The following is a 20019-nucleotide window of genomic DNA, read 5'->3' on the forward strand; positions in this document are numbered from 1 at the left end:
TTTTGACTGTGGAAGTCCGGTGTGGGTCAGAAAGTCCCATACCCAGTGACCATTGAACACCTACATTTTTTTTAGGTTTGGGTAAAGATAAGTTATTAAAACTTGGGCGTGGGTGTGTGCAGTCATGTCTTCAGCTTGGGGCATGCCCCCAACCGGCCCACAACAAATGCGCCGCTCAAATCTCACACCAAGGGTTTCTGAAAACATGACCTTCAAGGTCTTTCAATTAAGGATTTATCACAACGTTAAAAAAAAGTTTGCCTTTTGTTTCCATAAACAAGCAAACGTTTTTGTGGGCAAGACCGCTCCCTAGTGACTCAAAAACAGACGACATCTGATGCAACTTTAAGTGGCATACCAGCAGTGTGAATGTTTCAACGCATCATTAAACCACACGTTCTCTCAGGAAACAACCATTTTATTTCACTACTCTGGGATTTTTGCACAGTTCGTGTTTTCCATCAACAATTATTACATGTATTGAAGTCCCGCCCCCTTCCACACACCATTGATTGCGATTGGCCGTCAAACAACACTCACTGCTGATTGGCTACATTATTATTTCCTGACTTCCCAACCAACCAGACTCATCCACGCAAATCCCGCCCCTCCGCACGGGCTGTAGATTAATAAAGGCAATGCATGTCTGGCGTCCTTTAAACCAAGCGCTCGTCGGATTTGATCATTATATATTTCTTTAAAAACTAATAATTGAATAAGCAGTGTTTCAGGAGGCTTAGCCCACGGTGTCTTCCTGAGGCGTTGACATTTATGCAAAATAAAGGGCTCTCGCGTTACAATTTACGATTAGATAAAATTTTTCTACAAACGAAATGTGAAAATCTATAGAAACAAAAATGAGAAGAAAAGAAACTAAAACAAAAACTAAATCTTCATTCCATGAAAAGGTACAGATATCAAAACGGAACGGGTCCCCCCGCCCCCCCTCCCGGGGCGGGCCCCTGGGTTGCCGCGGACGACGGGGCGGCCCACTGCAGCCCGTCTGGGAGGGGTGCGTCGGCTCTCTCGTGTTTTTTTTTTTGCTTCCTGACCCCGGCGGGTGCGGCTCACTTCTTGCGGGCGTGTTTGTACTTATCCACGTAGGCCTTCACCAGGTTGGCCACCTTGCTGGAGTTGACCTCGCCGCTCCTGCTGTGACACACCTGGAGAGAGGGAGGACGCACCCAGGGTTAGGGGGTGGACACACTCATGGGGGGGGGGGGGGGGGTCCACCTGAACCCAAAGGGAATCTAGAGTCTTATTCGCAAAGACAGCATATGTTGAACGACACACACACACACACTGACCTTCTCCACGGCTTTCCTGACGATCTCCTTGTACTCGTCCTTGGTGATCTCCTTCTTCTGGTAGTACGGCTTGATGGCGTTCTTCACCGCGTTCACCGCCCTCTCCTGGATCTGCTGTTTCTGCAGCAAAGATCACAACCAATCCCAGGGGCTTAACTCAACACCACAGCGAGCTGCTCATCACTCACCCCCAAACCAGAGGCTCAACACTCACCCCCACAGCAGAGGCTCAACACTCACCCCCACAGCAGAGGCTCAACACTCACCCCCAAACCAGAGGCTCAACACTCACCCCCACAGCAGAGGCTCAACACTCACCCCCACAGCAGAGGCTCATCACTCACCCCCAAATCAGAGGCTCATCACTCACCCCCACAGCAGAGGCTCATCACTCACCCCCAAACCAGAGGCTCATCACTCACCCCCAAACCAGAGGCTCAACACTCACCCCCAAAACAGACTAATCACTCACCCCCACAGCAGAGGCTCATCACTCACACATGCTGCACCACCCAGCCATGCTGCACCACCCAGCCATGCTGCTCCACCCAGCCATGCTGCTCCACCCAGCCATGCTGCTCCACCCAGCCATGCTGCACCACCCAGCCATGCTGCACCACCCAGCCATGCTGCACCACCCAGCTCCGGGTAGGGTGGTGGTGGAGTTAGGGGTACCTTCTCCTTTTGGGAGCCGTCCCCGGTCCCCCGGGCCTTGGAGGGCTGGCCGGGCAGCGTGGTGGACGTGGGGAGAGGGTGGGTCTGGACTGGGGGCGGGGGGCCACCCACTTTAGTCTGGGTGACCGTCTGAGGGGGGTTCCCGAAGGCCAACGGACCAGCGCTCATCTAGGACAAGAGACCAGCACGCCCCCCCCCACACCAGAAGAGAGATTTAACTCAGCATCTGTCGCCTAATCTCTCACACTGTCTGTGACACTTTGTTCGATCTCACAAGCAAACAACACACACCAGACGGACACAGACAGACACACAGGTGGGGACGAGGTCTGGAAACAGGTCTGAAACCAAGTCTGAAACCAAGTCTCAAAATGATCTGAAACCAGGTCTGAAAACGAGATCCGATAATAGGTCTGAAAACGAGATCTAATACCAGGTCTAGAACCAGGTTTGGAACCAGGTCTCAAACCAGGTCTGGAACGAGATCCGAAACCAGGTATGGAACGAGATCCGAAACCAGGTCTGGAACGAGATCCGAAACCAGGTCTGAATGAGATCTGCAACCAGGTCTGGAACGAGATCTGAAACCAGGTCTGAATGACATCTGCAACCAGGTCTGGAATGAGATCTGAAACCAGGACTGGAATGAGATCTGAAACCAGGTCTGAAACCAGGTCTGAAAACGAGATCTGATACCAGGTTTGGAACCAGGTCTGGAACGAGATCTGAAACCAGTTCCGGAAAGAGTTCAGACACCAGGTCTGGAACGAGATCTGACACCAGGTCTGGAACGAGATCTGAAACCAACCCTAACCAGGTCTGAAACCAGGTGCGGGAGCGAGGTCAGTGAGACGGCGTGAGGCTCACCTGGGCCCCGTGTCCGTCCGGCTGGGCGGCGGCCGCCGTCAACCCGCCGTGGTGCATGGGGGGCGGCGGCGGGGGGGGAGGGGGGAGGCCGTGCGCGCCGGGCGCCTGGAAGTGAGGCACGGCGGAGTGCATGTGCACGGGCACCTGGGGGGCCATGGCGTAGGGCGCGGCCGGCTGCAGGCTGATGGGCGGGGCCCCCCGCTGGCCCCCCGCGGTGTAGGGGTTGTGGAGCAGCCCCGTCTGGGGGGGGTGGGGCAGGGGCAGCGGCAGCAGGGGGGGGTTGCCGCCGGGGGCGTTGCCGGGCACGCCGGCCTGGGGGGCCGCGTCGGTCTTGAAGGGGTCTGAGGAAGAGGAGCAGGACCACATGATGAAGAACAATACTCAATTAGGGCGATTTGATCGAATTTCGTTCAAAACTAATATAATCGATTTTCCGATTATTATTTTTTTTATAAACGTTTTATAGAAAGTGCATCTGGATACATATCTGTACATTATTTTAGATTTGAACATTTTCTTTTAGACCATGTTGTGTATGTTTTCAAGGCGAAATTTCTAAGTTCTCAGTTACAAAGGGGTTCTGGGAGAGAAATGCCGAATAAATACATCATGTTTTCAAACTTTATTGTTTTTGATTATTCAAAAACCGTTTGAATAATCGTGATTTCAATATCGACCAAAATAATCGTGATTATGATTTTTTTTCCCCATAATGGAGCAGCTACATTCAGGCCAACATGTTTATCGGGGTGGATAGCGCCGACTCGTGAATGCCTTCTCCAGAAGATTCTTATTCTGGTGGTTAGGGCTGAACGTCCGTCGCGCTTTTAATAGTTAAATAAAGATGTTAGAATATCAATTCATGCATCAACTCGTCTGAACACGGAGGCCGGGCCAAAAGGCAGTTTATATGTCAACTGCTTCCAATGTTGTGTTGATCGTTCTATAGAATGATTAATTACTTGTTTAGTGAATAATACAGAACATAAGGAACTTTAAAAAGAAAAATCTCATACTAAATAGAGCACAATATTGATCGAAATAATCGCAATTGGATTATTTCGACCAATTCGTTCAGCCCTGCTGGGGGGCTTCCATAAAGCCAGTCAAACCGACATGAGGTCCTGCGCGGCTCTGAAGGCCTGGGGGTCTCACCTGCTGGCTCCTCATCCGTGCGGTTCCAGCCCCCCCCTCCGGCGCCGCCGCCGCCCCCCCGGCCCCCCCTCCTGGAGTAGTAGTCCTGGACGTCGGCCGGGAGCGTCTTCCTCACCGCCCAGCTGGACTCTGACGACCAGCCCGAGCGGTCCAGCATGGAGTCCCCCCGGTCCCCCATGTCCTTGCGCCACCCGCCGCCCCCCCCGCGGTTCTCGTTGAAGCGGCTGTAGGCGTCGCCCCCGGACCCGTTCCCGGCCCCGGGGAAGTTCTTCCTGCCCCCCCAGCTGTCCCCCTGCTGGCCGGAGGACGAGCGGTTGCAGCCACCCTGACCGCCGCCGCCGCCGCCCCGGCCCCGCTCGGACGCCCCCCCGCGCCACCCGGAGCCCCCCTCCCAGGGGGCCGCCGGCGCCGCGCCCCCCCGCTGCTCCGCCACCCAGTCGGGGTCCCGTGAGCGGGGCGGTCGCTCCGGGGAGGCGTCGGCCGCCGAGCCGTTCTCAGAGTTCCCCCCGCCGCCCTGGCCCCTCCAGGAGTCCCCCCCCCGGCTGCCCCTCCACGCCGTCCCCCTCCCCCGCTCACCCCTTGGCGGGGAGCGCTCTCGGGAGGCGGGCCGGTCCGGGCTGGACCCCCGTCGGTGGGCCCGGGTCCGTGACCGGGACCTGGAGCGGGAGCGGGACTTGGATCTGGAGCGGGAGCGCGACCTGGACCGCCTCCTCTTGCGCTCGCGGCTGCGGTCCCTCCGGGGCGGGTCCCGCTCCCGCTCTCGCTCGCGCTCCCGGCTGCGGGGGCGGGAGGAGCGGCGGGAGGCTGGGCTGCCGTCGGCGGCGGCGGGGGGGCTGCGGGAACGCCGGGAGGACGGGTCCTGCCGGCCCTCCGCCTTGCCGGCCCAGGTGGAGGAGGGCGAGTGGAAGCGCGTCCGCCGCTGGCGCCCGTTCTTCCGCTCCTGGCTCCTCTCCCGGGACCGCTCGGCGGCCGCGTCGCCGCGGGGGGGCGACGCCGCCGGGTCTTCGTCGCCCGGGGAGGCGGACCCCTTCTTGGGCTCGGCGCCGGCGGGCCGGGCAGGGGGGTCGTCGGCGGCGGGCTGGCTGCCGGGCGGGCTGCAGTCCATGGGGACCACGTTGGTGTCGTCGTCGTCGTCGGAGGGCGTGTCCTCCGGGGTCTTCTCCCCGGGCGCCCCCCCCGCGGGGCCGGCGGTCTCGCAGCCGGGGGATGGATCGCGGGCCGCCTTCGGGTCCTCGTCCGTCGGGGTGTCGCGCTTGACGTCCGCGGCCGCGGCGTCCGTCTGGTCCTGGCCGTCGGAGTCCGACCCGGGCGAGGGGGGGCTCCCCGGGGAGCCGCCGGGCAGCCGGGCGTTCCTCTCCCCCTGGGGGGAGTACGCTCCTTCCGACCCCGGGCTGCACACCGGCACCTCCTCTTCCTCCTCCTCCTCCTCCTCCTCCTTCTGGTCGTCTTTGGAGAAAACATCTCCAGGGCTGTGAGGGGGAGAACTCGCCGGCAACGAGTGGCTCTCCCCCTCCACCTCCTCCTCCTCATTATCCTTGTTCTCCATCTCCTCTGGCTCCTCCTCCTCCTGCTTCTCCTCCGGGGGGCTAGGGGCCTCCTCCGTCTCGTCGGGGGTCTCCAGGTGGTGGGAGGGGAGGTCCGGGCTCCCGGGGCTGGGGAGCGGCCTCGTCTCGGGGCTCCCCTCTGCGTCCGAGTCAGAGTAGACCGCCGGCCTCGGTGGGGAACTCCCCTCGGCGGCAACTCCCTCCTTCTCCTTCTCCTCCTCCTCCTGGTGGTGGTCTCCCCCTCCGTCCTCCTTCTCCTCTTCCTCCTCCTCCTCCTCCTCCTCGCTGGCCGACGGCGAGCTCAGCACAGGGGCCGACGCCTTCCCCTTCCCGGGACCCTTCCCCTTCTTCCCGGTCTTCCGGTTCGGCGCCTTCCGGCCCTTCCTCTTGCCGGGCCCCTGGGCCGTCCTGCCGGGCGGGGGCGGGGGCGGGGCCCCGGAGGACGAGGAGTCCGAGTCGGCGGGGCGGGGCGGCGAGGGCGGGGAGGAGCCGGGGTCCGACAGCGGGGCCTCCTCCTGGGAGCGGCTGTTGCGGCCGGAACGCCGGGAAGGCGCCGCCTGCTTCGGCGGGGCTTTGGAGCCCGAGGCTCGGCCGCCGCGCTTGTCCCCGCCCTTGGGGCATGTGACCGCGCAGACACGCCCCTGGAATACTGAGGGGGGGGGGGGGAGGGGGAGAGAGAAGGTGAGGGGGCGGGGCTTACATGCTTCTCGATCACATGAAAAATTACCTTTATATGGTGATATGTGGGAGTTTGTTTTTTTATAAAGCCACATTTTGTATAAATGTATTATCAATTGGACGTCGCTTTGCATAGAAGCGTCTGCTAGATAGCTGCAGCAATAGTTTCGGTTCGTAAAACGGATACAAGCCACGGCTTTATTTAAAACATTGTGCTATATAATCACATACTGTTCATTACGGATCAGTTTTACTGTGCTTCATCCAATATTAAATATTGAGTGCTCCGCTGAATATTGACGGATGATCACACACACACACACACACACACACACACACGATTGTCACTCACCAAAATGCCCGGGACTTGGAGCGGGAGTGCGTCCGGGACCGAAGGAGGGGGCGAAGCTGAAGTCGAGGGTGACGGGGGGCGACTGGAACGGACACTGGTTCCAGTTTGACGCAGGAAACCTCTGCCTGGAAACAGCAGCACTAGAACACAGGCGCCAGCCGTCAGCACGGGCGAGCAACACGTCCGGCAGGTCCATCATCTCAATGTGCAATCACTGACGCACACGTCACCCTACAGATTTAAGAAGACCGCTTCTCTGCTCCGCGAGGAATCATAACATGAAAAACGAGCTGGCGGTCCGCAGCTTTGAGCGATCGTCTGAACGCAGTGTTTATCCAACATCAGCCTCTCTCTGCCATAGAGGCTGAATCAGCTGCCAGCACACCATCAGCACCATGGCCTGCATCCTGCATCATTATCTCAACATAACACGAAACTGAAACGCAGCCGCCCAATACATCCCAGCACTTAATGTACGCACTTAATGTATGTTGTATGTCCTAGCACTGAATGTACGCACTTAATGTATGTTGTATGTCCTAGCACTGAATGTACGCACTTAATGTATGTTGTATGTCCTAGTACTGAATGTTCGCACTTAATGTATGTTGTTTGTCCTGGCACTTAATGTACGCACTTAATGCATGTTGTACGTCCTGGCACTTAATGTACGCACTTAATGTATGTTGTATGTCCTAGCACTGAATGTACGCACTTAATGTATGTTGTACGTCCTGGCACTTAATGTACGCACTTAATGTATGTTGTATGTCCTAGCACTGAATGTACGCACTTAATGTATGTTGTATGTCCGGGCACTCAATGTACGCACTAATTGTATGTCGCATGTGAAAAACAAATAGTACTAAGCATTGTGTAGCATCTTATCCTAGCTATTTTGTTGTATACGGGGAATGTGTCAGCGATTGTAAGTGCTTGGCACTTGGTTGTACGAACAGCCTTACTGTACCGACAGATATATATTGTCGTTTTCTCTTTCTTCTGACAAATGATTACAAGTCGCTTTGGAAAAAAAACGTCTGCTAAACGCCCTAAATGTAAATGTAAACTAATCCTGTGGACACGCGCCAAGTTCTTGTCCAGTTCTGAACCAACACGGATGTTTCCTTTGAGGAATCAAGAGTCTAATCACACCGACGATACCAGGGGGAGGGTCTTGAGTAGGGATCGACCGATACCGATTTTTTTTAGGGCCGATACGATACCGATATTTTTTCCTCAGCCTTAGCCGATACGCCGATACCGATTTTCTTGAGCCGATTTTTTTTTTTTATTATTATTATTTTTTTAAGGAACATTTATTGAACTTCAATATAAAAAACAATATTTAACAAATAGTAAAAACAGGTGAAGTAGAACAAGTAAGAACAAGTAGATGAACAATATTTAACAAATATTAAAAACAGGTGAGGTAGAACAAGTAAAAAAATAAAATTAAAATAAAATAAAAAAAAAAAAAATCGGCGAAAATCAGCCGCGCATCGGCCGATACCGATACACGTAAAAACCACGAATATCGGCCGACCGATATATCGGTCGATCCCTAGTCTTGAGTTGGTCACTTCCTGTTTACGTTGCACTTGTAAGAGGGGGGGGGGGGGGGGGGGTTTACCTGGTGGGGCCGCTGGCGGGTATGGGGGCTGCCAAGCCCAGCCAGGGACAGTCCTGAAGCTGTCGTTTACACTGGCCTCCCTCGGGTCCTCTGGCCAGCTCCTCCGTCACCCACAGAGGATCTGTTCTGAAGAGACGACACGACACAGGGACGTCACAAACCACCGACTGGGCATGAACACACCGCGGGAGGCCCCGCCCCCAATATGCAAATCCAAGATAAAATCTGGGCAATACTTAGGAGTTGAAAATGTGAATATGATTTTTTAGGTGATCCTAATTTCGGTCACGTTGATACACGAGAGAGTTCTGTGGTTGATACGTTTACTGATGCAATCATTTATAAATTTACCTTTTGTAACATTGATTACAATATTCTCAGTAATACACTGCCAAATAAATGTCCTTCAAAAGGAAGACGAGGAAAACGACTTAATTTCAATTTTTAACGCACACCCACACTCTCCGGTCCTCCTCTTCCAATCAACTCACTGTACCCCCCGCCCGCCTGGTCACCATGGGGTCCAGGACATTCAGCCGATCTGCCCCCCACCTCTGGAACACCCTCCCACCTGACATCCGCGACTCTGACACCCTCTCCACTATTAAGTCCCGTCTAAAACACATCTTTTTAAACTGACATTTTCAATCTTATTCATTGTCTCACACCCATTTCACCCCACTTGTGTAAATTGTTTCAATGTATCTTGTCCTTTTTATGATTGTTGATTTATTTATTTTTTTAAACACTGCCCTGTAGGGTGACCTTGAGTGCTATGAAAGACGCCCTCAAATAAAATGTATTATTATTATTATTATTAATTTCGTCCGAGACAACGCCCTGCGATGCTCCGTGGTGGGGTTCACGTTTCCATGGTGACCCGAGTGGTGGTGTGGGTGGTGGGGGGCGTTGGGCGGTACTTACAGGTCCTGTGAGAGCGAGCCCTGGATGGGGGCCAGCGGGGCAGGGGCCCAGACGGGGCAGCGGGTTCCCCTCACCTGGGGGGGGGGGTTCAGAGACACAGAGCCGGGGTGTCAGACGGGCCAGAACCGCTCGACGCCATGAAGGTGTAACACACACACACACACACACACACACACACACACACACACACTTTGAATACCTTTTTTCTGTTCATGGAGGCTGGATCCTCATCGCTACCTGGAAGGGCGAGGCACATGTCAACAAACAGAAGTCGGCGCAAACAAAGCAAAGTCATCAATGGAGACCTTGAGGACCACTCACACTTCCTCACGAGTCCTTTAGATTTAGCGTCCGACTCGTCACTATGCCTCCGCACGCGCCTGCCTTGTTTACTCCTGACGAGAACAAAACAAACAAAATGGCGGATTATAAAAACAGTTTTATCCAGGGTAGGAAGGTTGACAGTTGGAATATAAATAACCCTTAAGGACAAGATATGAGGAAGCCAACTGAACTACAAAGCATCATGCTAGTAGTTCAATGGAATAATAGTTCATAGGACGGATTATACTGACTTCAAACAAGGGCTTGGTTCTGGACTCCGGCACAAACATCTCTCGGAATCTGGTTGGCTGGCTCGCTTCCTCACTGGCACCTGGAGACAACACAATACACACTGCTGCTTTAAGTTTGGAAACTACACAAAACGCACTGGTGCTTTAAGTTTGGAAGCTACACAATACACACTGCTGCTTTAAGTTTGGAAACATCAACAGAATACACACTGCTGCTTTGAGTCTGGAAACAACACACACTGCTTCTTTAAGTTTGGAAACATCAACAGAATACACACTGCTGCTTTGAGTCTGGAAACAACACACACTGCTTCTTTAAGTTTGGAAACATCAACAGAATACACACTGCTGCTTTGAGTCTGGAAACAACACACACTGCTTCTTTAAGTTTGGATAAATCAACAGAATACACACTGCTGCTTTAAGTTTGGAAACAACATAATACACACTTCTGCTTGTAGTTTGGATACAACATAGAAGTGTGGAGTATGAACCAAAAGATAACCAAGACAAAAACTTTTTTGGACTTGTATAGTAAGACATGGATGGGAGAATGGCCATACAGACTAGACATGAGATCTGTTTGGCTGCATCCAGACCAGTTTGATGTCTGCTCTGCAGCCTCACCAGTATGATTCAACAACTCATCGTAACATGAAGGTCAGAGGCTGAGGTCGGGGGGGGGGGAAGGGGTGTTTGAGTGACAGCTAGAGGAGGCGTACCTGAACGCAGCCCTGAGGGTGGTCCCACATGTAAACGTTATGGAAAGGCTGTCTGTCCACTGGACAGGAAGGAACCGTCTGGGACTGTCAACAACAAAATAGAGTTTCACAATAAGAGCGCCGTTAATACACAGTGCACATGCAAGACACACAACATCGCCAATTATAACTACGACAACAGCAACTCGTTGCTAATGAAATTTGATCCAGTGTCCAGACCTCTACCCTAGCATTTCTTTATTATCAATAGTAACCATAGAAACACAGAATACATGCATTGGAATGAATCAACTTTAACAACAAAAACGGCATGCACTCATAATTAATCGATATTGTGCTTAAGGCCCTTGGTAATTTGCTTCCCTTTAGGTTTGTTGTGGTGTGGTTGATGTCCACTGTGTGTCATCAAAGACACAACAAATGTTTCCCATCTAATCTCAAGACACGCGCACATTAAAAAGAAAGGCCTATCTCGACCATTGGACGTTATTAAGTCAGCACATCTACGTTGAGGAGTGACCTCAAACCTAATTGACCTATGGCTCTGATCGTAAGCCTGACCAATCACAAACATGAGCCGACTGGGAGTGCAATAAAACAGCGTTAATAATACGTTGAGGAGTGACCTCACACCTAATTGACCTATGGCTCTGATCGTAAGCCTGACCAATCACAAACATGAGCCGACTGGGAGTGAAATAAGACAGCGTTATTGATCATAATAATTAATGGCGACACAGTGAATGTTTGACGCAGTACTGAGAGCTGGCTGACCTCCGCCCAGGTGAGCAGACACTCCATGCAGAAGAGGTGGGTGCAGCTGTCGGGCATGGCGAGGCCGGATCCAGGGAGGACCCCCAGGCAGATGGGGCATCGCTCCACCTGCTGCTCCTCCACCTCCTCCACCTCCTCGTCCTCCTCGTCCTCTGATGCATCTGGACACCGCTGGCTACCTGCACACACACACACACACATGATCAGACACAAGCACACACACAGGTAAACGAGCCCGCACACACAAACACCTATTTTAATACAGCATCACTACTTTATTGATCCCAAAAGGTGTTTTCCAGCAGAATATGAATTCAAACAAAAGAGGAGAAGCGCGTCTGAATAGAAACAGGACAAACTCTGAAGAGCCCGCTAGAGACTGAGACCTTGACCCCGGCTAGTGTGTCCCAGACCTCCGCTGTTGTGTGCGTGACCCTTTGTGTCGTGTGGGACCCAGTGTGTCGTGTGAGGCCTGGTGTGTTGTGTGTTTCCCAGTATGTTGTGGGTTTCCTGGTGTGTTGCTTGTGACCCTGTGTGTTGCGTGTTGCCTGGTGTGTTGGGTTGTGTGTGTGACCCGTTGTGTTGCGTGTTCCCTGGTGTGTTGGGTTGTGTTTGTGACCCGTTGTGTTGCGTGTTCCCTGGTGTGTTGCCTGTTCCCTGGTGTGTTGTGTTGCTTGTGACCCTGTGTGTTGCGTGTTCCCTGGCGTGTTGGGTTGTGTGTGACCCGTTGTGTTGTGTGTGACTCGGTGTGTCAGGGGTCAGGCGACCCTGTTCTGACACGCGTCTGGTCACTCACCATCTCCAGAGCCAGGCATCTCCGGCCCGCTGTCTGCCCTGACGACCGCTGGATCAGAACAACACACACACACACACACACACACACACACACACACACACACACACACACACACACACACACACACACACACACACACACACACACACACACACACACACACACACACACACAGAGAGAGAGAGAGTCAAATGAATGAGCAGATAGAAAACAGTCCACACGACACAAGCCAGTGGAACCCTTTACATTTACATATAGGGCATTTAGCAGGCGCTTTATTCAAAGCGACTTACAATGGTTCATACACACATTCGCACAGCGACGGCGAAGTCAACCCCTCAAGGCGACAGCCAGCTCGTCGAGAGCAGTCAGGGTGAGGCGTCTCGCTCAGGGACACCTCGACACTCAGCTAGGAGGAGCCGGGGATCGAACTAGCAACCTTGCGTTTAAAAGTAAACCTGCTCTACCTGCTGAGCTTAGCCGACCCTTAAGACCCTGGGACGTTCCATGTTCCTTTAACCCTCAAAGTTGGGAACCACTGCAAACAAACACTCTCCACACACACCATTGTATCCGTCGCCACATTCACTAGGGAAACCGAAAACCCGAAAATGAGGAAACCAAGGCCAAAAACCGAAAGATTATTATTATGCCAATTATTAGTACCATGCATTTATGGCTATGACTGTGTACTAACTTCATTAAAATCAAGGCATTGCAATTTTTGTAAATCGATATACGTGGGTCCTTCTCAGAAACATTGAAAAACGTCCACACCGCAGACATATTGGCGCTTATCCAGACAAGCGTGTGCTGGCCTCGCTTTTTGTTGGCATCGTCATCACAAATTTCTGTTTAGATGTCACCGAAACATTCGGTGCATCCCTAACATTCACCACAACCAGGTTCTATGGTCGAGACCCCCTGAGGCTTGAGGCTCAGAGACCAGGCCTGCAGACAGAGGGGGTGACTGGGTTCAATTCATCCACCAGACCGCAGCGCATTCTGAGTGCCGCTTCCAACACCTGAGGCCCTGGCATCTTGTTTCAGGCTGAGTGGTGAAGCAAGCCACAACGAAAACACAAATGAGGGGAAAATGAAGGGATTAGAGATTAAGTGATTAGGCTCGTCTGTTTTGTAGGCGTGTGGGCCCCGCTTCACGTCTATCGGTTGGCGCTCGCCCCAAAGTGGAACCGACAAGCTACGTTTGAGCTGGCTTTGTGTAGAGCAGGGATCAGTCTAGAGAAGGTGTCAGTCTAGAGCAGGGGCCAGCTTAGAGAAGGGGCCAGTCTAGAGAAGGGGCCAGTCTAGAGAAGGGGCCAGCCTAGAGCAGGGGTCAGCCTAGAGAAGGGGTCAGCCTAGAGAAGGGGTCAGCCTAGAGAAGGGGCCAGTCTAGAGAAGGGGCCAGTCTAGAGAAGGGGCCAGTCTAGAGCAGGGGTCAGCCTAGAGAAGGGGCCAGCCTAGGGAGCAGGGGTCAGTCTAGGGAGCCCCATGCAGCGCTTCCAAACCTCTGCAGTGGCTCCCTGAACATGAACTCAAAAAAAAAAAAAAAAAGGAGGCCTTCGAGGAAGTAAAGTCGCAGTTAATTCTATGTGGACAGGTTAGTTTACTTTTACTGCAGAGAATGCTAGCTTGAATGTATGCTTGACGTGTGGCCAGAAATGAGCAGACAACAATGTCGGGAAGACATTTCCAGAACAATCGCAGAGCATTGGCTGAGAAGAACCCAGCTGGAGATGAACGAATAAGAGCGATATGGACCTGCAGCGCAAAGCTGATCAGAGCAAATGCTTTCAAGAAGTGGCTCAAATCCAGATACAACTTCTGCTAATGCTTGTTCTGTGGCCGCTCAGGAGATGGTTAAGCGTTCACAGATGACTAAATCATGAAAGAAGCATATATCATAAACTTCACAGCATCTATTCTCAGACCTCAAAAAGAAACATGAAGTTGTTCAGAAATTTAGAGACATGCCTCTCTGCAAAAAACGTTGAGGTCAGAACCATTTGGTGAGAGAGGCTCTTTTGATCGTGAAGGCGGCAGACCCCTGGTCTAGTGGTAAGGGTGTCCGAGTCCCCAGTGAGATCCATGACCCCTACCGGCTCATTAGTGAAAGGAAGTACACTAATGAAGCCCCTTGGTTTAAGTGTGCTCAATGAATGAACAGTGAATAGAAATGTGAAGTCCCTCACTTACGTCTGTGGTGGAGAAACAGCCAGAGTTATTAGTGGTTAATGTATTGAGGATTTGTTAACTTAATGAGTATGGATGTGTCGTCTTTAGTCTCCTCTACAGCAGAAAGACATGAAAAGACACGAGAAGCCTCCCTGGGCTTGGAGTACAAATAGACTGGAACAGACTGGCTTCAGTAATGGAAGAAGCGGGAAGACTCAGAGGGATAAAACAGAAACACGGGGCAAATGTTCTGCACTCAAACCAACAGGTCTGCCCTGAAGATTGGGAGAGCGTGAAGCAGAGACAACTGTTGAGTCATTTTAAACCAGGCACAGCAACTGGTCCTGTCTGTACACATGCAACAATACCCCCCCTGTCACTAGCGATATGGATACAGCCCCCTGCACACAGAGTGTGGTATCGACCGTAAAAACACTGATCATGATTGCTCTCCCGAATGTGGCTTGGAGGGCCTTAACCTGAACTAGAAGTTGTGCTTCCAGCCTTTAGGCCGTAGCAGCTCATGGAGCGTGGTCATTAACTAAACTATGTATAAAGAACATGCATTCTACCCTTTGTTATCAGTACCAACCTTGTCCCACTCTATCTTTCCCTTGAGGCCTAAAAAAAAAAAAAGTTTGGTTCCTGTTGGTTGTCAGTTGAGGTCATGGGTAGGTAGGGAATTTATTTTATTTTTTTATTTTATTTTTTCCAGCGGCAGCGAATGATAGGTAGGTTGTTTTCATTTAAAAACGAGACAATTCGCTCATCCTTGTACAGAATGAAGAGGTGCTGTATCAAAACGTAATTATAGTTTGCATAAAAAAAAAATATATATATATATTTTTTTATAAAGCTCATAAAATAATTTGGGTCGCACATAAATTGACAGGGTCGGTCGGAAACCGGAACCAAACAAATATTTTTTTTAGGCCTGATCAGCACCAGGATGGCCTTGTAAATAGTTGGCCTGATCAGAATACACAAGTGTTTTTCCAATGGTAAGTCCTCAAGCAATGCTATGAATGGTAGGGATATTAACCACAATTCCCTTTTTCAAATTGATGAAGTAGCTTGGTTAACACTATCTGACCCTAGGCCTGTGACATCTTCGGAAGTGGGAGGAGCCTGGGAAAAGGACGAGCTTCACTCATTGGTTGGCAGATGGTTGCGTATTAATGACTAATCTTGGATGGTGCCGAAACAGAGGGGAATCCATTAAAGTCGGAAAATAAGATGGAATGCGGAAAGAAAAAAAGGCGAAACATAGATTGCTGAAAACATTTGTGGGGAATTACAGAAGACAAAAGGAGCATCTTGGTTTTGTTTGTTGGTGTAAAAGTGGACACGGATAATGTTAGCTCTGTGTTTGCGTTCTGTGGCAAGACCAGTCGACAGTCTGCACAAACTAAAGAACCTGGTCGAAGAGACCGGTCCAATTCTAAACCTGAACTTTGATTGTGGAGGGATCGAGATCAGAAATGGTCTCGGAAGAGTTATCAGTGGCTGTTGAACAGAAGGGTTGGTTTTTTTGTCGTAGGTATAGGTCAAGCCTCAAGTCTGAAGCATGGACTCCCCCTCTTCACCAACAAGAGGGGATGAAGGCCATCCCATGACGGCTGTATGATGCATTAGTGACATGTCTTCAGAATCAGCCTGCATGGAACAGAAACCAGTATCAACACAAGCACACAACCTCGACTGGTGCATTTTGAGAATCATCCTTATGGGCTTTCCGGCCGGTTGGTGCTGGTGGTCGCCACGTTAGCTTGGTCTGATCTGATGATCCAATATAGTAGCTCTTTTTTCAACCTTGCTCATGAAACATGTGCCAATGGCAGTGTTTGGCCAGCCCGGTTAAGGGTTGCCCCGTGGGTTTGACCAACACAGAGACCCCAACAGTCACACAACGGCAAGGGGACGTTAATGCAGCCCAGCACACACACAGCTGTTGGATTCAACAAAAATACATTTCTCAGATGCCAGAGCCAGACAATTGCTTCGCTGGCTGGCTCACTGGACGTCAGGGACGAGATTTCAACATGAATTTGCCCTGCTACACCTGTTGGAAAACGCTGACGTACATTATGTGAACATTCACCTCTTCCATGTCGGAACTTAAATTATAATATTATGCGATACTTCCATCCCTCTGGACAACTGTTGCCTTGCGAAAAAAATCAAGATCAGATGTCACATATTAAAATAAATCCCAGTAGTATTATACTTCACATTAAGCATATAGGTAATTGTGCAATGCAAGTTAAAAGCTATGTCCCTGCCTGGACCCTGGCCGGCTGTATGTACAAACCACAAATATCGACGTTAACTTTGTTTTGTGGTATGTGCAATTTAATTTTTTGTGGTTGAGGTATTTTACTAACTTCAGGCATGGATAACTTACGAGTGTTCAAACATCAAAGTACAATAGAATTGTTTCAACGAATGAATGGCCATCCACGGACTGTTGTATCTTGAAATGGTTCAACATCAAACTGAACATTCAGTGCACATTTAAACCACTTCAGCTATAAATCCAGATGTGTAGAACACAGTGGGTGAACTGGAGTGATCATTTACAATAAACCCACAATAACCATGAGTTGTGCAACACTTGGAGACGACACAACCTCCACTCATAAACTCAGCTCCTCCAAAGCACTGATCCCCTCAAAGCCCGGGGGTTTAGGGGGAAATGTCCCGGCGTGGGGGGCTCACAGCACGGCTGTGTGGACGGGAAACTTAAGTGAAGTGTTAAGTTAAGTGTCTGGTACTCGGAGACCCTGAATCAGTAGTCACCGAGTTGACCGAGTGAACCCTGCGCCGCCGGTGCCAACACGACGATGACAACACGGTGGTTGTTTGTTGGCTAGTGCTAACGCTAGCTAAAAACATAGCCTGGTTAGCTGGTTAGCTAGTGAGCTTCGGCCGGGTCATCCTCCCGCCCGGCCGAGAGGAGCCTTGTACGGGCCACGCGTGGTGTTACTGAAGGTCACAAACAGGCTAGCCTCTACGGCCAAGTGCAGCTAACTCGCTAGCTAGCTGACCAACAGGCGGCTCGGCGGAGCGCTGCCCCTGCACACGTCGCGCTAGCACGCTAGCAGCCAACAGCTAGCATGCTACGCTAGCGGCTTTCTCTAACTGGCGTCCATTGAAGTACTCACCGAAAGCCTTGCGAGTGGGTCTGCGCTGCCGGGCTCCTGAGCGGCTCAGGATCTGGGGCCAGGCTCCGGCTTGGAGGTGTCGGGGAACTGTGAGTAGTTCTGGTGGTTTCTTTTCCCTAAAAACTCAATGTTGCTTTCAAAAAGTCTCGGCCACATGTCTCGAGTGTGTGGGACTTGTGGGTTCACCTGCTGCCGCCTGCCGGCCGTCAGTGGCGCTGCAACCGCTGGAGCTCGGCGCTCGTCGTGCTGAGTTCGGGACGCCTCGGGGTTTCGGAGGCAGCTCGGCGGTCGTCGTGCTGCGTTCGGGACCCCTCGGGACTTCGGACGCGTCTCCAAAGCGTGAATAACAGGTACACTGAGGTCCGACTCGCAATATAGGCGAGATTACATTTGTATCCTGCTTTTTTATGTATGTCCATTGAGGTTGCAATGAGTCTTTCATATTTCCTCTGCTTTTGAACCGACACAAAATATGAAATGGACCAGTGGATAGTGCAGCAGGACCGGTGATTTAGGTTCATTGCAACAGATTTCATATTAGGCTCAAGGTCTCACTTTAAACAAATATAAAAAAAATAATCTAAGTGTGTTGTTTTAGCCATAACTATTAAAAACAGTATAAAAAATAACCAAAATAATAGATGGTAAGGTCACATCTGCATTGTTATTTTATTGGGGTATTTAGTCAACTATTGAGATGGTAAAGGGTTAAAGGTCCCATGGCATGCCACCAGGTGTGGTGTGATTAGCCGCTACAACAACCTGGCGCCCCCTACCTCTCTGACCTTCTCCACCGCCATACCCCTACCCGGTGTCTCAGGTCCACCGATGCCAACCTCCTGCACCCCATCAGGACCAACCTCCGGTCCTGGGGAGACAGAGCCTTTGCTCCAGCTGCCCCCGCCCCCTGGAATGCTCTACCCCACGACATCCGCAATGCCAACCACCTTTCATCTTTCAAAACTGCCCTTAAAACACACCTTTTCAGCCTTGCTTTTAACCTTTAAACTTTTGTTTACGTTTGTTTTGTTTAGCTTTTCTTTTTTTCTTCTTATGATTTAGCTTATGAAGCGATTGTGAAGCGAGAGATCGCGGGTACAAGCGGCCGAGATGAGTTTTCTCAGAAGGGTGGCTGGCGTCTCCCTTAGGGATAGGGTGAGAAGCTCAGCCATCCGTGAGGAACTCGGATTAGAGCCGCTGCTCCTTTACTTAGAAAGGAGTCAGCTGAGGTGGTTCGGGCATCTGGTAAGGATGCCCACTGGGCGCCTTCCTTGGGAGGTGTTTCAGGCACGTCCAGTGGGGAGGAGACCTCGGGGAAGACCCAGGACTAGGTGGAGAGATTATATCTCAACACTGGCCTGGGAACGCCTCGGGATCCCCCCGTCAGAGCTGGTCAATGTGGCCCGGGAAAGGGAAGTCTGGGGCCCCCTGCTTGAGCTGCTCCCCCCGCGACCCGACCCCGGATAAGCGGATGACGATGAGGAGCGATTGTGAAGCGTCTTTGAGCACTGGGAAAAGCGCTATTTAAATTTGATCTATTATTATTACAAGCCGTTTTGGAAATCTGCCCCTTATGACATCACAGGTGGGCGTGTCCACCAAGATCTGGACACGCCCACCTGTGATGTCATAAGGGGCAGAGTTCCAAAACCGCTTGTACCGGCTAATCACGCCACACCTGGTGGCATGCCATGGGACCTTTAAATAGCCTCTCCTTCCTTCAGGAGTGGCTGAAGGAAGGTCCTAAGTCTGGCCAATCGGCTGGCACTGATTGAGATTGGGTGAATTGGTCTTGGGCCTTGGCCTGGTGGACCAATGACCAATGGTAACGTGGTACGTGTTTTCATTTTTGAGGCTGTTGGTGAGGTCTAGGTGCAGGAAACAGGCGTTGGATCCGGAGCCAGAACTCGGAGCAAGACTGGACGGATCTCTACGACTTGTCAGGGTGTGTGGGGGGGGGGGCTGGTGCAGTAGAGCCTCGGCTTCATGGGGGGGGGGGGGGGGGGGGCACATTGGGGAATTGCAGACCACTCAAAAGTGTCAAGCTTTTCTTTTTTTTTTTTACGAAGACTCAAAGCTCTGCAGATAACAAACCTTTTGTATAAAACTAACATTCAGGTTTTAGAAGGTTTGTAACCTCCTTACAAGGGATTCAGATATGAGACCACCAGAAATTTTCAACTCTATTTAGCCCATTAGGTGCCATGAGAATACGTATTCATCCATGATATCATTTAATAAAAGTGACCTGTCATTTTCACACCCATAACACTAGAATTGCCAAATCATAAACTATGTCCTGCAAACTCCTCAGAGGAAAAAAGGTGAGTGTCACGGGGGATTTTTTTTTAATTGTAATATACAAATAACACTAGTCTGAGCGTGACTTAACAAAACTCGGCATACTTTATCAAAAATCAATGTCAAAACATCCTTGAGGCTTATAAAAAATATTTTATTTACAACTGTCACAATTTTTTTATTATTATTATTTTTACTTATTATTGGAGATACAAAAAAACATTATTATTCTGTGAAGTTGATGAAATGTCACTTTTAGGTTTTCTACCCAGTTACCAAAAAAATAAACACTTGGAATAGTATGCGCTGTGGCAAGCACATGGTTTGCATGTGTTACTTCGAAGGCAAAAAAAATCTAAAATACAAGAAAACACAAA

General features: G+C 51.0%; 1 protein-coding gene across 4 annotated transcripts; it reads right to left on the reverse strand.

Moving 5' to 3' along the window:
- Positions 1 to 397: 397 nt before the first annotated feature.
- On the reverse strand, positions 398 to 17483 carry scaf11 (SR-related CTD-associated factor 11). 4 transcript variants are annotated; one of them, XM_060048656.1, is made up of 15 exons: positions 17342 to 17483; positions 12003 to 12050; positions 11207 to 11385; positions 10433 to 10516; positions 9711 to 9790; positions 9457 to 9530; positions 9335 to 9372; positions 9136 to 9209; positions 8212 to 8337; positions 6579 to 6718; positions 4005 to 6197; positions 2850 to 3190; positions 1983 to 2150; positions 1308 to 1421; positions 398 to 1163 (listed from the first exon to the last, which is right to left on the reverse strand). In XM_060048656.1, the coding sequence occupies exons 2-15, from the start codon at positions 12019 to 12021 to the stop codon at positions 1068 to 1070; spliced, it is 3726 nt and encodes a 1241-aa protein (XP_059904639.1). In that variant the 5' UTR covers positions 12022 to 12050; positions 17342 to 17483; the 3' UTR covers positions 398 to 1067. The 4 variants fall into 4 exon arrangements, with proteins under 4 accessions (XP_059904639.1, XP_059904638.1, XP_059904641.1 ...); XM_060048655.1 differs by having other exon boundaries at positions 1308 to 1427; XM_060048658.1 differs by lacking the exon at positions 1983 to 2150.
- Positions 17484 to 20019: the final 2536 nt, after the last annotated feature.

This window comes from Gadus macrocephalus, chromosome 4, assembly GCF_031168955.1.
Source record: "Gadus macrocephalus chromosome 4, ASM3116895v1".
Lineage (NCBI taxonomy): Eukaryota > Metazoa > Chordata > Actinopteri > Gadiformes > Gadidae > Gadus > Gadus macrocephalus.

What these genes read in the sequence shown, in the direction of transcription:
- scaf11 (XM_060048655.1), bottom strand. An exon ending in GGCTCGCTCTCACAGGACCT is followed by an intron (nt 8,338 to 9,135) that starts GTAAGTACCGCC and finishes TCGTCTCTTCAG; the next exon opens with AACAGATCCTCTGTGGGTGA. An exon ending in CGGACGGACACGGGGCCCAG is followed by an intron (nt 2,151 to 2,849) that starts GTGAGCCTCACG and finishes CTCTTGTCCTAG; the next exon opens with ATGAGCGCTGGTCCGTTGGC.